This window comes from Cololabis saira, chromosome 1 (genome assembly GCF_033807715.1).
Source record: "Cololabis saira isolate AMF1-May2022 chromosome 1, fColSai1.1, whole genome shotgun sequence".
Classification (NCBI taxonomy): domain Eukaryota; kingdom Metazoa; phylum Chordata; class Actinopteri; order Beloniformes; family Belonidae; genus Cololabis; species Cololabis saira.
Genome location: NC_084587.1, coordinates 32,855,438 through 32,870,035, shown reverse-complemented (window position 1 = coordinate 32,870,035; position 14,598 = coordinate 32,855,438). Strand labels below are relative to the sequence as shown.

The following is a 14,598-nucleotide window of genomic DNA, read 5'->3' as shown; positions in this document are numbered from 1 at the left end:
AGGGAAGTAGGAAAGGGAGTAAGGAAGGGAGAAAAGATGGAAGGAAGGGAGGGAGGAAGGAATGGAGAAAAGGAAAAAAGAAGGGAGGGAAGAAGGAAGGAGTGGAGAAAATAAGGAAAGAAGGAAGTAAGTAAGAAAGGGGGAAAAGTTGGAAGGGAGGAAGGGAGAAAAGATGGAGGGAAGGAAAGAAGGAAGTAAGTAAGAAAGGAGAAAAGAAGGAGGGAAGTAGGAAAGGGAGTAAGGAAGGGAGAAAAGATGGAAGGAAGGGAGGGAGGAAGGAATGGAGAAAAGGAAAAAAGAAGGGAGGGAAGAAGGAAGGAGTGGAGAAAATAAGGAAAGAAGGAAGGAAAAGCAAAGAAGGTAATAAAGGAACGAATGACAGAAGGGAGGTAGGATTGATTGATTGATTGAAGAATGTATTAGAAGAATTGCATAGGATCAGGTACAGTTTCATGACAGTACAGATTCGCTGATACAAAGTCAACTAAAAGGCATTATTCCAAGAAAGCATTACACTTGTTTACATTGGAGACTATTGGAGAGGAAGAACAATGAGTAAAGGAGGGTAAAAAAGAAGGAAAAGAGGAAAGGAAGAAGGAAGGAGAGAGCATGGCAGGAGGAAAGAAGGAGAGAAGAATTGGGTCATTTTGACCCAAAGACAGCACAAGGGTTAAAAGGCAGGCAACTAACAACAACCACTATCAGATCACCGGAGTGATCATTTATTCAATCCTAAATCACAATAAAACAAACCACAGCATCTAGTTTGATTGAAGCGTCCTGGCTCTGTTTAGCAGCTACAACAAACACATAACACTCACACCAGAGCCTGCTCACCTGACACCTCCACGGACCTGGGCTGGTCGGCAACTCCTCACAAATTACACGAGAAGAGAACTCAAACGCGACAAAGATGCCCTGAAGACGTCAAAACAAAAAACCCTCAACAGTTTAAACTACTTCCTACATGGGGTTTCCGATGGCAACGAGCGCCACACTTTACGGCTGAAGCCTGAATTATGTGTTAAATCGACGCAGGCCTACGCCGTAGCGTACGGCGTACGACGCGCGTCGCCGTGGTCCCCTACGGCGTAGGCTCTGCGTTGGTGTAACGCAGAACCATAAATCAGCCTTCAAGGCTGATTTGAGCCGATCGCGCCCACTGGTGTCGCAAAGCATTGACGTTTGTTCAGGTGGGTTGTTTGCAATTTATTTTTCGACGAATATTCACTAGGATGCCTAAAAGTTACACCTACTTACACTAATAAGGGAACATTACGTATTTAAATATCAACTGGAAAGTTCATCCAAGTTACCGTTTATGTAAAAAACTTTCCCCCCCAAATAAATAAGCTGAGTAATTCAATCAGCTAGCTAATTACACATATTACACACAGACATTTTATTTGTAATTTGTAAGTTATCTGTAATTTATTTATTTATTTCAAAACAGGGACAGTGCACAATAAGACATTAATCTTTTGCAAGAGAATATGCATTGTGCCAGGTTGTAGCAACTTGCTATTTTCCACCTGTAGTCCCTGGGCAGGTTGAATACTACATAAAAATTAAATTATTTAGAGTGTATAGCTAATAATAGCATACATATATTATGACAAAACTGCTCCTTTAATTTTAGCTATTAAGATACAGCCATAAAATTGCATTTCCCTCATATTTTTTCCCTTTAGTACGAGGAGATGGCCAAAGGAAAAGCAAAGATCAGCAGCAGTGGTAAAATAAGATGCTATTGTCATATAACATCAAATATTTTCATTATTAGTGTTTCTTTGGTTATGTTTTATTAAGTAAGAGTGCTTTCGGTTATGAAATTACCTTTATTTGATGTTTATACTTTTATAAAAACTGTTGAAATGTGTTAATCAGCTACATTGACTTCCCATCAAACTGTTTGAGTGATCAAGTTTGTCCTCATGTTTTAAGAGGACTTGCCTCCATCCCGGACTCGGTCGCTCAGATCGAGGAAGAGGGAGTGTTCACCTGATCAAGCTTCCCTGATTGATGATCCCCAAGCTGCTGCCCATCCAAAAGTAATTTACCTAATTGAAACCGAGCTAATTTTTACATTTCATTCAAATAAATTCACAAGCAAGTCTCCCTGTTAAATTTTAGGACGCAGAAGGAGATGACACCAAAACGCTGCAGCCTCCTCTGCAGGACTGTAGTGTGATCATAAGTCAGCAGGATCTGGCAGAAGAGCATTTCTGTCTCACTAAACAAAATGGCTCCATCGCAGAAGAACGTGCAGAAGTACCAGATGCTGACGCTACAAGAGTGGTTGTTACGGGACAAGAAGATGCTGTCAAAAATGGAAGCGGTGACACCCAGTTTGAGAACTGTGGATTACATACTGATGATGATGATGATATCAGCAAAATCAGTAACAAGGAGAAATCAGAGCCAGAGCAATATCACGAATCACCAAATCAAACATGCAATGATCAGTTTGAGGTCCTCTTGCCAGTCTCTGAAGAGGGTAAAGAATGCTTTACAACTGCTATGGAGGAGCAAGTAGGTCCTATGGACAACTCTGATTTAGAGAAAATTCAAGACACCACCAGCGACATGTGCCTGGGTGATCTCAAAGAGTTGGCAGTGGGTTTACCGGCCAAGAAGAAGCGAAGGATGGGTTCAAGCGGGCTGTCAGAGAGGGAACGTAGTTGCTTTTTACAGAAGCAAAATCGTGAAAATGGGCATAACGGAGTGGAGGGAATTGAGAGACAGCTCTATACTGAAGCCCCACACACTGTGATCCTGGAAGAAGACAGGTGTTCACCCGGGTTACCACCTTCACCTCTGACAACCTCTGCAGACAACATCCCCAAGCAGAGTGATGCAGAGATGTCCAGTCTCTGTGGAGAAGATGACAGGTCAGGATTATACTACTGATGCTTTTTTAGGGTAATATTTTGTATTTTCTTGACTTCAAGCAGTGGTGGTTGAGGTCATGTGGAGTGAAGTTGTATTTTTCAAGTTCTTTCACATTAGTTATCCTTATTAAAAGTGAAAGAGTTGACACTTTTGAGAAAAAGTATTAGGATTTTTTTTTTAATTTCCAGAGTACACGGCAGAGTATATATTGCTTAACTTGACAAACTTAAGATGTTAGATGTAAACAATTTCCTGTTATGTTGGATTATCCCAACTGTAGTTACATTGACTGCCTTTTAAAACTTTGAAAAAAGTTAAGTTAAATTATATACCGTATTTTCTGGACTATAAGACGCTACTTTTTTCATAGGTTTTGAACCATGCGGCTTATACAAAGGTGCGGCTATTCTGTGGATTTTTCTTCCACCGCTTAGAATAAAAACTAAGACAAAATAAATGCAAGGAAGAATACGCTACTTCTTCTTTAGCAGATAGAAGTAGAAGCAGATTTCAAACAGATAAATAGATAAATAAATACCGGTTATTTTCTCTTGGTTCAGTCCAGTTTTAATCAGTAAAGTTGCTGCCGTGTTAAAAGAAACTGTTAGGAAAGGATCTATTTAGGTACAAACATGTACATCATTTACAGTTCAAAATCGTTCTGTACATGTAGAAAATATCTAATCTAACAATATAAATACCTGCGGCTTGTATATCTTTTTTTTTTAATAGAGCGGATGCGGCTTATATATCTTTTTTTTATTGTTTTTTTAAAATAGCGCAGATGCGGCTTATATACAGGTGCGGCTTATAGTCCAGAAAATACGGTATATATAAAAAAAAGTGTGTGGAACATATTTCAGTTAAATGAATAGATTAACTTTGTTATTTAATTCCTTAATAATTGCAATATTTCTTGTCAAAACAGAGCAGAAACTGAAGTCCAAATCACTGTCACTACCTCAGATGAGACCACGACTATGTGTGACCCAGGTCCCTCACAGGGAAAGAGTTCAGAGGTCGAAGGAGGCGCAGCGTCTGATCCAGAGCTTCCTGGTAACCCAGACTCATGTCAAATTTCAAAGGGAGAAGAAGGGGACCATCTGGAGAATCAGGAGGTGCAGGGACTTAAAGAACCCACTGCTGAAAATAGGGGGGATATGCCCGAAGAAGAAATGAAAAATGGGGAAGACATGGCAGAAGAAGTCCAATTAAGTTCTGCCATCACTTCTGAAACCAGCCAAAATGAAGAGCATGACAATCAGGATGCAGTTGAGGCTGCTTGTCCAGAGAAGGGAAGCCCAACCAGGACAAATGGTGTAATGTGTGATGACAAAGGCGCTTCCTCTGCAAACAGCCAGTCTGGAGGATTAAACTGTGGTTCTGTGGAGTTCTGTGCAGCTGCAGTGACACCCAGTGTCCTTGAGACAAAATTCAGCGTGAGTGGGGTAACTTGAACCCATTAACACAAGTGCTTTTCATTATGCTAACTTGTTCTTCCTCACAACCTCTCTCCTGCTATGACTCATTAACTATTACTTCTGGATTTCTTTTTTTTTTCAATCCCCTAAATGTACATCCAGGCGCTATGAAAGGGAAGTTCTTTTCTTTTGTTCTTTAAAGGTTTAGTTATCAAGGACAATGCACAATAATAATACATTTAAACAAATGTAAAATATTCCAGAATTAGCCAAAAAGGCTATTTTGCATCTGCTGTCCCTGGACTGGTGTAAAATAGTCAACCTAAAAGAAAAAATATTAAGATATAATCAATAAAACATTTCCCAATAAGAAGGCTACATCAGAATAAAGATTAAAAGGAAAGAGACTAAGCTAAAATACATACACACACAGGTTAACATAAGCTCAACAACAGACAATTTCAACAAACGAAAACAGAAACAACATGAAGCAGCAACAGTAACATCAACATTAATAACATAGGACTCAATAACACACTAACAGGCCAAAAATAAACAAGACAAAAGCACTAAACACAATAAAAAGCCATGCACAAAAAGCAACATTGTAACTAGACAAACTAATAGGCAACATGACAGGTGACATCAGACAAACACTGACAGGCAGGAGAGCAAGCCAGGAAAATTAAGCACTAAAATTTAATGTTGACAGCCTTGGCCACTAATTAACCACTTTTTTAGTGGAGTGTCCTGAATGAGCTCAGAGTAAGGGGACATATATTAGTTTCCTTTCTTTTTAATGCTGACTAATGGAACCAAGGATTTCTCATTTGACAGTGTCAGTTCTTCAGACAGAAAGAGCTAAGATGCAAGGAAATGATAATGAGAAGCACCCAGACTCTGAGTCATGATATCTGAACCAGCTATGTGATTTTTATTCACTTAAGGAGTATTGTGTGTTTGATAATTGTTGAAATGGAACTGTATTTGTTGCCTACAGTGTGATCCTGATGATGAGCCTGCTGCTGGTCCGTCTACTCTGAATGATGAACATACTCAGGCCAAGGACCCCAGTAATACGCTTGCATCTGGATACTTGGATTACGTTTCGGACTCGCAGCTGAACACTATCGTTCTCACGTAAGACAGACTAATGCCACAAGAAATCTGATATTAACGTGACGAGAGGCAGAATCAGTTTCCACATACAACTTTACTTTAAAGTGTCAATATAATTTGAAAATCAATTATACAAAACATGCATTTCTTATAAAATTTGTTTTTTGAATTTAATGCCAGCAACATGTAACACATGCAACACATTTCTAACCCACGAGGACTGGATTCAGAATCATACTAAAAATCAAAGAGTAAAAATGATATTACACGCTGATCAATGTAATTTGAAGTTCCTAAATAGAGCTTACCATGTAGGTCAGTTGTCAGAATGTTCCCCGTGTTCCTGAATGCGCCCTACAACATCTGTGCACGTTTCTAATGATGATGATAGATGGTCTCCTCCCCAGTGGTGGACAGTAACGGAGTAAATTTACTTGAGTACTGTACTTAAGTACATATCCAGAGGATTTGTACTTTACTTGAGTATTAGATTTCTTTGGTACTTATTACTCTTACTTGAATACATTTCCAAGACAAATATTTTTACTTTTACACGAGTAAATTTCTAGGAAGGCTGAAAAGTACTTGTTACTTTCAGGTCTGCTCTTTTTTCTTCTTCCCTAAAATCCTATTGGACACAAGCTGTTTTTGTCAAAGGAGGAGACCTATCACAGTGCACGCTCTCCACTGGGATGTACGTAAAGCGGAAATACGTCAAGCCTCCTCAAAACGATACGGCCAAAGTAGCCTGCGTTTGTCAAGACAGAGCCGCAACAAGTCAAGACAGAGCCGCAACAACGGCTACGCCTGCGTCAGGAGAAGAAAGACAATCCGCTGAGTCGTCTGAGTCTGATAATGAGCCGGACTCGATTTTGATTTGTTTTTGGTGTTTCTGCAGGTTTTATATAACATTGTGGTTCTAAAAGCAGCACATCAGTGCAGCTGGTTTCAAAGGGTTAATTCTCAGAAACAAGAGTTAAAAGATCCTTAAATTAATTTAGAAAAAATATAGTAATTTACTGATGTGGAAAATAAGAAATTTACTCTTACTCTTACTTTTACTTAAAGTAAATTTAAAAGCATTTACTTTTGGATACTTAAGTACCTTTTAAAAGCAAGTACTTTTCTACTCTTACTCGAGTAATATTTTGACTGAGCTACTTTTACTTGTAACGGAGTAAATTTTGACCAGTAGTATTTGTACTCTTGCTCAAGTACTGGGGTCGAGTACTCTGTCCACCTCTGCTCCTCCCAGACCTGGATCAGAACAACAGTGGATGCAACAATACATGATGTCCCAGAGGTGTTTGATTGGATTCTGGTGGAATGGGTGGGCTTGTCAATAGCAATGATGCTTTCGTCAGGCAGGGGCTGCTAAGACACTCGCACCACACGAGGCCAGGCATTTTCAAACACCAGAAGGAATGCAGGGCCCACTGCACCAGCATAAGGTCACACTTTTGACACAGTCTGAGAGACAATGCAAACCTTGTGGCCTCAGCACACGTGCATGAGCTTCACTACCAGCGTAACTTCTGTAGGCTGCAGATACCACCTCTGGCTACTACTAGTGGTCAGGGCTCTGGAAAAATGCAAAACAAGTAAAGAATCAGCCAGAAAGGATGAGAAGAGGGAAATGAACTGTGGGCACCAGCTCCAAAGCCATACCTTCATAGGTGTGTCTGATGATAGCCTCTCCTTTCGTTGTGTGTCTTGTTTATGCAACAGCAGGGGAATCAAATCATTATTGCTTCTGAACTGGGTTGATGTTTGTTAGAATAAGAATAAATTTAAGCGGAAAGATATATATTTAAAAATATGGTTTGGACACCGATTTTTTTTGGAAAGGTTATAAACTGCAGCAGTTATGGTCAGAGTGAGACCGGATCTCTGTTCTCCAGCTGAGCAACTTGCCAATTGAAACGTTTGTAAACATGTCTTTCTGGGCTGTTGGGAAAAAATCTAAACCTTCTCTGCTCTATCATTTAAGTAGAAATATTGAAATGTACATTCAGACATATATTTCAAGTTAACATAAATAGAAACAAAAGTTTAATCAACTCTTTTATCCATCCAATATTTCACTCTCATCTAGAGAAGAAGTGGTGATGAAGAAAGAGGAAGAAGCTGATCCCTTAGGCCAACTTGAAGATGCCTCAGGCCTGGTCTGTGGGCTGATCAGAGAACTCTCCTCTCTAAAGTTAGTATACACCAGTCTTCCTTCCTGCATCATCTCTTTTCCTTCCTCCATGTCCATCCCATCCTCTGCAGTCTTTTCAGACGTGAACTTTTGACTTGTGACCATTTCATCCACATTCACCTATGTATGTATTCAGCTTTACCACTTGTATATTTTATCTGGTAAACTTTGACTACACTGTTGCTAGATGGGCTGCGGGCTAAAGTTCAAAATGATATTAGATCCCTGCACTAAGTGAAATGTCACAGGGTTTCTTAAATCCTGTGGTAAAACTGTTTTCAGAAAATATCACATCAACCACAGTATATCTTCTTTTTATTACATGTTTGCCGAAACCTAAAAAGGTTAAATTTGAGTATGAGTTTAAGTGATTTCTTTAACACACTGAGACCTTTATCTCAGCTGAGATACTAATCATACTTGCGCTCATGTTGGCCCAGGATGGTAAAAGGACGCCAGATGGTTTTCAGACTCTTGCCTACTTGTCAAATTGCAATATTGCAACATATTTTAATGACTTATTGAAACTATTCCTTTGTCCTTCTGTTAGTCTTTTTAAGTTAAAGTGTTTCTTGCAACATCAGTGCATGTCAATAATTCAAGCACAATTAAGAGTAAATCCTCAATTAGTTGGTTGAGATAAAGCCATGTCATTCCTTTAACAAATGTTTAAAAGATAGCAGGAGTCAAGAGATGACCTTTACTACTGTTTTCTTTTAAACGGACACAAAGATAAAGGTATGATTTCATTTACCGTTACATTTTTCAATTGTCGGCTTTAGTCTTCTTCAGAAGAACCAATGATCTGACGAAGTGTTCGCTGTCCCAGTCTGTGATCTGGTGTTTTTTTTTCTTTTTTGCAGTGATCCGATATTGCTGATTTTTGATTTTCCTGTTCCACTTTTTCTTTTCCCGTCCTCGTGAGTCGTTTTTGCACTCCTTTTTGATGTTCTTTTTTTCTCCCCCTTCTCCCTGATGTATATTTTATAGTAGCGATCTTCATTGGATTTTGTATATTTTATTGCATTCTTTTGTCCTGTTCTACTTCGTCCGTTGGATGAAGCAATAGCCTTTGCGTTGGTCCCGATATCCCCGGGTGTATGACATGGTCACGGTATCTCTGTAGCTGTTCTCGGCTTCATTTGTGCGTCTTGTTTTCTGTTCTGTGTTTGTTTTTTTTTCTTTGTTTATCACCTGCTGTTTTCCTGTATTGATGGCCCGTATGGGATATTGGCAAAGCTTGAGTACTTGTTGAATGTGTTTTTTTTTTCCTCCTTCATCACCTCGTCCGTGATGATGCTGGCCCGTTATAATATAAAGTTCTGACAACTGATAATGGCCCGGTTTCCCAGATCAGTTAAGTAGTTCTTAACAGTTAAGTAGTTCTTTCACAGGCTCCTTAAGATGGTTTGAAAGAAGTCTTTCGCTGTTAAGAACTACTTAACTGATCTGGGAAACCAGGCCAATTTGTGTGCAGTGGGGTGTTCAGATGTCCATAATGAATACTGATCAGTGTGTGTGGTGTTTCTGTCTACTGTTATTTTTATGCTGCCATATTCTTTGTGGTGGATTTTCATGTCCAAAAAAGGGGTATTGTCCTGTGTGGATCTGATGTTTCCGATAGCCTACTGACCATAGTGTTTATGTGGTCATTAGCTCCTGTGTGTGTCCGTATATGTCTCTACGGGGTGACTCTTGCTTGGGTTTCCATAAAGAAAAACTGCCCATGATAGCTGATAGTCTCCCATTGCAAATAGTATTCCTTTTTATATTGAAAATATGTGGATTTGGCAACCAATTGTTGTAGCGTGAATGTCATTGACTGGTCTGTGCAGTTCTTGAGCGTAGACGATCCTTTTTGAGGCATTGTTTGACAACGTGGAGTGCGACATCTACGGGGGTTTTGTGAACATGATGCGACATCATGTGAGATTTGAATCTCTCTTTTTCCAGTTTTGTTTTTTTGATTTCTTGTGCCAGTTTTGAGTTATTGTAATCATGTTCTGAGAGGCCAATAATGGGTTTGATGATTTCAACCAGTGCCTTGGGTAGATTGTAAGTTATTGAGCTTATGCTGTCGACAATAGGGGCGCAGAAGGGAGTCTCTGTGTATTTGGGTGTTCCATAAATCTTGTGGGTGACACTTGCTGTGAATATTAAATTATCATATGCTTCCTTTTTGTTTTTTGCCCCTAGCATTGGTTTCAGGAGGACTTTCAAGGTTGTTGTTTTTTCTCCTTTTCTTCTGTGGGATTTTTCTTCAAGATTTCATATATATTGTTGTCCCTTTGTTTCCATTTGTGTTTTGTAAGTTGTTTCCATGACTACTGCAATCCCCCTTTTATTTGCCGGTGGAATGGTTATAGATTCGTCTTTTTTGAATGAATTGATGGTTGTTTTCTTTTTACATGCCAGTTTTGTTGCTACTAGGCTATGTATTCTTTGTCTGGTATCGTTTCTGGTGTGATCACAAATTTCAGACCTCGTGCTAAAATTCTCCTTTTTGTCTCGGTTATTGCTCGTTTATATTACGCATCCACCTCTCGGTTATTTACGGGCGGAATTGTTTTGTTTCCGTTTTTCTTTTTTCCAACTTTTTTTTTTAACGATTTTTCGTCATGCAAACTCCGTTTCGTATACTGCTCCTTTTTCGTGCGTGTCTTGTCCCATTGCGGAGCCGTGTCCCCACAAGTCCATTTCTTGTGTCTGATGCTCCACCTTACTCACTGTGATCCGCATCCCTTCTCCCATCAGTTCTTTTTTTGCCTCTGAGTTTTCAGCAGGTATTGGGTTTTTGATGTTTCCGGGGGGGATGTTCTCGTTTCTGTACGCGTTTTTCTGAGTCCCTCCAAACAGCGGAATACTCTGACACCCTGTTGTCCTAAACTTCAACGTATAAAGACAAACGAGTGCATGACGTCTATATTTGTTATAATTACTTTTATTTTTAATCAGACGCATTAATGAAGGGGATGATTTCGCTTACCTTTACATGTTTCAACTGTCAGCTGCAGAAATCATGTGACAGCTGTCACGTGCTGTTTATCAGCCATTTTTCCCAGGCGTGACCACAACTGCCATAAATGACCTTTTATAGTATAATTAAAAACCTATTTTGTATGCAAAACAAATTCCATGTAAACTATAGCCTACTGAATATTGTTGCATCTGGTTTCCAGACAGTTTACTTCAAATCAGATGAACCTGTGCTTGATCCGCGTCATCCATGTTCATCCTTGAATGCAGTTGTGGGTAAAATCAGAATCTTCTAGTTCGGTGGAATCGTCTTCAAATGCAGCTAATATTGACCTAAATCCATCTAAGGTTGTGGACAATTCCAGTCGGAAGAGACGCAGGAAGAGTCCTGCTTGAGTTGGGATGTGCTCCTTTGATTCTCAATCCTTTGTAATCAAAGCAAACCCGAAGAAGTTTGATATTATTGCAAGCCTTAAGTCTCATCTCATTGAAATTATGTCATTCCATGACGGTGATTAAAAACCAAGAGCAGCATTGCTTGTCCTAAATCTTCAGTAAAACTGAGATAACCCAAAACTCAAGTAGAAAATATGATAAATGAAAACCAGGCCAGAACAATCTTCAGCAATGCAACAGCTTACCTCATTGTCACTCATCTTTAATGTAATATCTGCCTGTAAATGTCTTTTGTTTTTAAGTCAAATCTGGTAGAAAAACGTAAACATTTTTCCCTCTTTTCTTCCAGTCGAAAAGTCATGGCGGCTCATCGAGAGTTGGAGAACCTGCGCCGCAGCAGTCAAACTTCCAAGGATCTCTGCATGTTGAGTTAAAAATCTGCAGCATGAATAACTTTGTTACCCTAAAGGTTTATGGGTGTTAATACAGAAGCAGTTACACTTTTATGATTCAGATTTCTTGGTAGCTGGAATGTTTGGTTTGATTACTTTGGTGTTTCCCAAATAAAGTTGAGTGTTCATCAAGTCATTAATCTGTTGGTAGCGATTTCCTGCAGAGCTAAATATTCCCAGTCTGTTTTTTTTTCACACACACACACACACACACACACACACACACACACACACACACACACACACACACACACACACACACACACACACACACACACACACACACACACAGAGAGAGAGAAAATGGCATATACAAATAAAGTTAACCAATGTACACATTTATAATATTAAGCACAGCACACAATATTTACACAGATTCAGGGTTTTTCCACAAAGTAGGAAGAGCTGGAATGGCAATTTCACAACCCTCAAATAAAATTACAAGCCTCAGGAACAGGCATTTTCTTGCACACCTCAGAACAAGGGCAGTTATTAAAAAGGTTAAAATGCTTTATGCTCACATTATCTTTAACATTGTGTAGTAAAGTTGTTACTCCTCATTGTAACTCTTAAGTCTGATGGTGTTATTATCCCTCAATGCATGGACAGAAAATATGAATGGGACATCAGTGGACAAAGATTTAAAAGTGTATAAAAAAAGCATTTCTTCTCTTTTTTTTCCTACTCCCAAACATAATATCTGGCAGTCGTTATTTAAGGCAAGACACTGAAACAGACGCAGTGAACGTAGGTTAGGCTGGCAAAAAGTACCAGCTGGGAAAGATGCACAGCAAACGTGCCAAAGCATGCAAATGAAACGCAAAACAAAACAAACACAAGCATCTGCTGAACACAAATAAAAGTTATTCAAAAACACACACAGATAAAAGAAAAGGATTCTGCTGCCTTCTTTGCAGTGTCTGCAGGCTGATTTATGATTCTTGCTACCTGTTGGCTCAGCGTCTGGACTTGGCGTACACGGAGCTGTACGCGCTGTCCACCTGGGGACAGAAGCGCTTGGTGTGCGCTTTGGCCCCCGTGGCCCCGCACAGGGGACACACGTACTGCCGCAGGTAGGGACACAGGACGTCTCCAGCCTGGTTCTTCAACCTGTGGGAGCCGTACACCAGCTCGGACTCCCCGTTGTGCTTGCAGAAACTGCAGCACATCATGTGTTCGGGAGGCCCCGGCGGCTCCGGAGTCCTGAAGCGAGGCTTCCTGCGCTCCCTCGCGCCGCGTTTTGGCACCGACTTTATTGGATCCTCGGCTTGCGATGCACCAGAAGAAGCAACCAAATCCGGGGTGCGCCTCAGATGCTCAGCGGGATGCGTGGAGCCTGGAGTCAGAGTGGGTTCAAGGGGACAATCCGGCGCCCTGTGCGCGCCCGGGGGGCTTTGGTAAACTGCGTTAATGCGCATGGACGCAAACGCCTTAATGCTCGGATCATTGCACTGCGAATGACGCGCGGCGCACGCTGGCCTGCAGGAGCCAGTGGCGCTGTTCTGGCTCAACATCTCTCTGACAGTGTCCGAGAGACCCATGTAATCCCTCCAGGGCTGGAAGCTTGTGTTGTTGGACTCCATGAAGCACGGCAGGCGATGGAAGAACACCCACACCATGCCGGTCATAGTCGCTTCTTGGTCTTTTCTGCGGCCTCCGCTGAGGCTGAAGGGTCGCCTCTCTCGGGGTAATCGAGGTATATAGATCAATAGAAGTCCATGACGCGTGGCCACAGAGGAAAACGACACAAAGAAAAGTTGTGATTGGTAATTAGGTACAAGTGGTGAGCCGAGGCACACGCCTGAGGGCCCGCAGCCAATCACACGAGCTCATGCACCACGCGTGCAGGCCTCCGTCTCCTCCAATCAGGGAATAAACTGCAATGCCCACTCGTGCTCAGGTGCGTGCTTGTTTCAGAATGTCCAGGAGTATTTGGAGATATTGAAACAAACGTATCTATGGACAAAAGAAAACTTCCTTTTGACACATGTACATTTAAAGGATCATAACTTTTGCAGGTCTTTGAACTGGTGCAGCCCAGTGGCGTCAATTAAGTGGAAGCTAAGGTATGGCAAGGTTTTGAGTCACAGAACTTCACTAGAGTATCAATCAACACGTCCAGCAAATACTCATCACAGAAGTCTATGGAGCTTTTTCAAATGCAGTCTCGCTCACTGCAAAAACTCAAAATCTTACCAGGAATATTTGTCTTATTTCTAGTTAAAATGTCTCATTTTTAGCCAAAAAATCTTTATACACTTAAAACAAGAGTCATTACCAGAAAAATAACTTATTTGGCCATTTTCACCTGTTTCAAGTAAATTTTCACTTGAAATAAGTAGAAAAATCTGCCAGTGGGACAAGATTTATCTTCTCATTACAAGCAAAAAAATCTTGTTCCACTGGCAGATTTTTCCACTTATTTTAAGTGAAAATCTACTTGAAACAGGTGAAAATGGTGGTTTTTGAGTCTTGTCTTAAATGTAATGATTTTTTTTTACAAAAAATTAGACATTTTAACTAGAAATAAGACAAATATTCTTAAGATTTTGACTAAAATAACTAGTGAAATCGATCATGTTCTGATTTGCATTTGTAGTTATTCTATATGTATTGAGTAATAGAATAATCAATACAAAAAGACAGAGTAATTCCATAAATGTATTTAAAAAACAAACATTTACATTTTCCCTTGAAGCCAAGGTGTGGCGGCTGCCATACCTTGCCATACCCAATTGACGCCCCTGGTGCAGCCTCGGATAAGCAAGTTTACAAATGACGCCAGGTCATTTTCTTTCTTAAAAAAAAATCAAACTACAGATGGAGGATGAATAGAAATAAGTGCACCCTTGCCTCGGTTGTAATGGTGAGTTGGAGCCAGGTGTTGCCAATACCTCAATAATGTATCATCATCAAGAGTGTCCATCTTTATAAAAGCATAACATTTAGTAGTTTTTTTTTGCATTCATTGTATGTTGACAATGTCAACGGGGGAAAGACATAATTCATCATTTTAGAGAAGCCGTTTTTATTGCTTTTCAATAAAAGGAAGGATTACAAAAATAGTTTACAAACATGTGGAGTCCACATTTCTGCAGTGAGAGACTGTTCACCAGGTGGAAAACCTGCAAGACCATTTCAG

The 14,598-nt window shown here is 40.2% G+C and overlaps 2 protein-coding genes across 2 annotated transcripts; one reads left to right on the top strand and one right to left on the bottom strand.

The window, feature by feature from the left end:
* The first annotated feature begins 304 nt into the window (after nucleotides 1-304).
* LOC133452441 (uncharacterized) lies at nucleotides 305-11,493 on the top strand. Its single transcript, XM_061731753.1, has 8 exons — nucleotides 305-360; nucleotides 1,692-1,734; nucleotides 1,945-2,051; nucleotides 2,134-2,891; nucleotides 3,821-4,331; nucleotides 5,314-5,453; nucleotides 7,528-7,632; nucleotides 11,354-11,493. Exons 2-8 carry the CDS (start codon nucleotides 1,701-1,703, stop codon nucleotides 11,436-11,438), a joined length of 1,740 nt encoding a protein of 579 aa, XP_061587737.1. The 5' UTR covers nucleotides 305-360; nucleotides 1,692-1,700; the 3' UTR covers nucleotides 11,439-11,493.
* A 919-nt stretch (nucleotides 11,494-12,412) lies between these two features.
* Nucleotides 12,413-13,084, bottom strand: nanos3 (nanos homolog 3). Its single transcript, XM_061731740.1, has one exon. The coding sequence runs from the start codon at nucleotides 13,082-13,084 to the stop codon at nucleotides 12,413-12,415; it is 672 nt and encodes a 223-aa protein (XP_061587724.1).
* Nucleotides 13,085-14,598: the final 1,514 nt, after the last annotated feature.

Coding starts and splice junctions, on each gene's coding strand:
- LOC133452441 (XM_061731753.1), top strand. CDS start 1,701: ATGGCCAAAGGAAAAGCAAAGATCAGCAGCAGTG. Junction 2,052..2,133: donor AAGCTGCTGCCCATCCAAAA/GTAATTTACCTA, acceptor GTTAAATTTTAG/GACGCAGAAGGAGATGACAC. Junction 7,633..11,353: donor AGAGAACTCTCCTCTCTAAA/GTTAGTATACAC, acceptor CTTTTCTTCCAG/TCGAAAAGTCATGGCGGCTC.
- nanos3 (XM_061731740.1), bottom strand. CDS start 13,084: ATGACCGGCATGGTGTGGGTGTTCTTCCATCGCCTGCCGTGCTTCATG.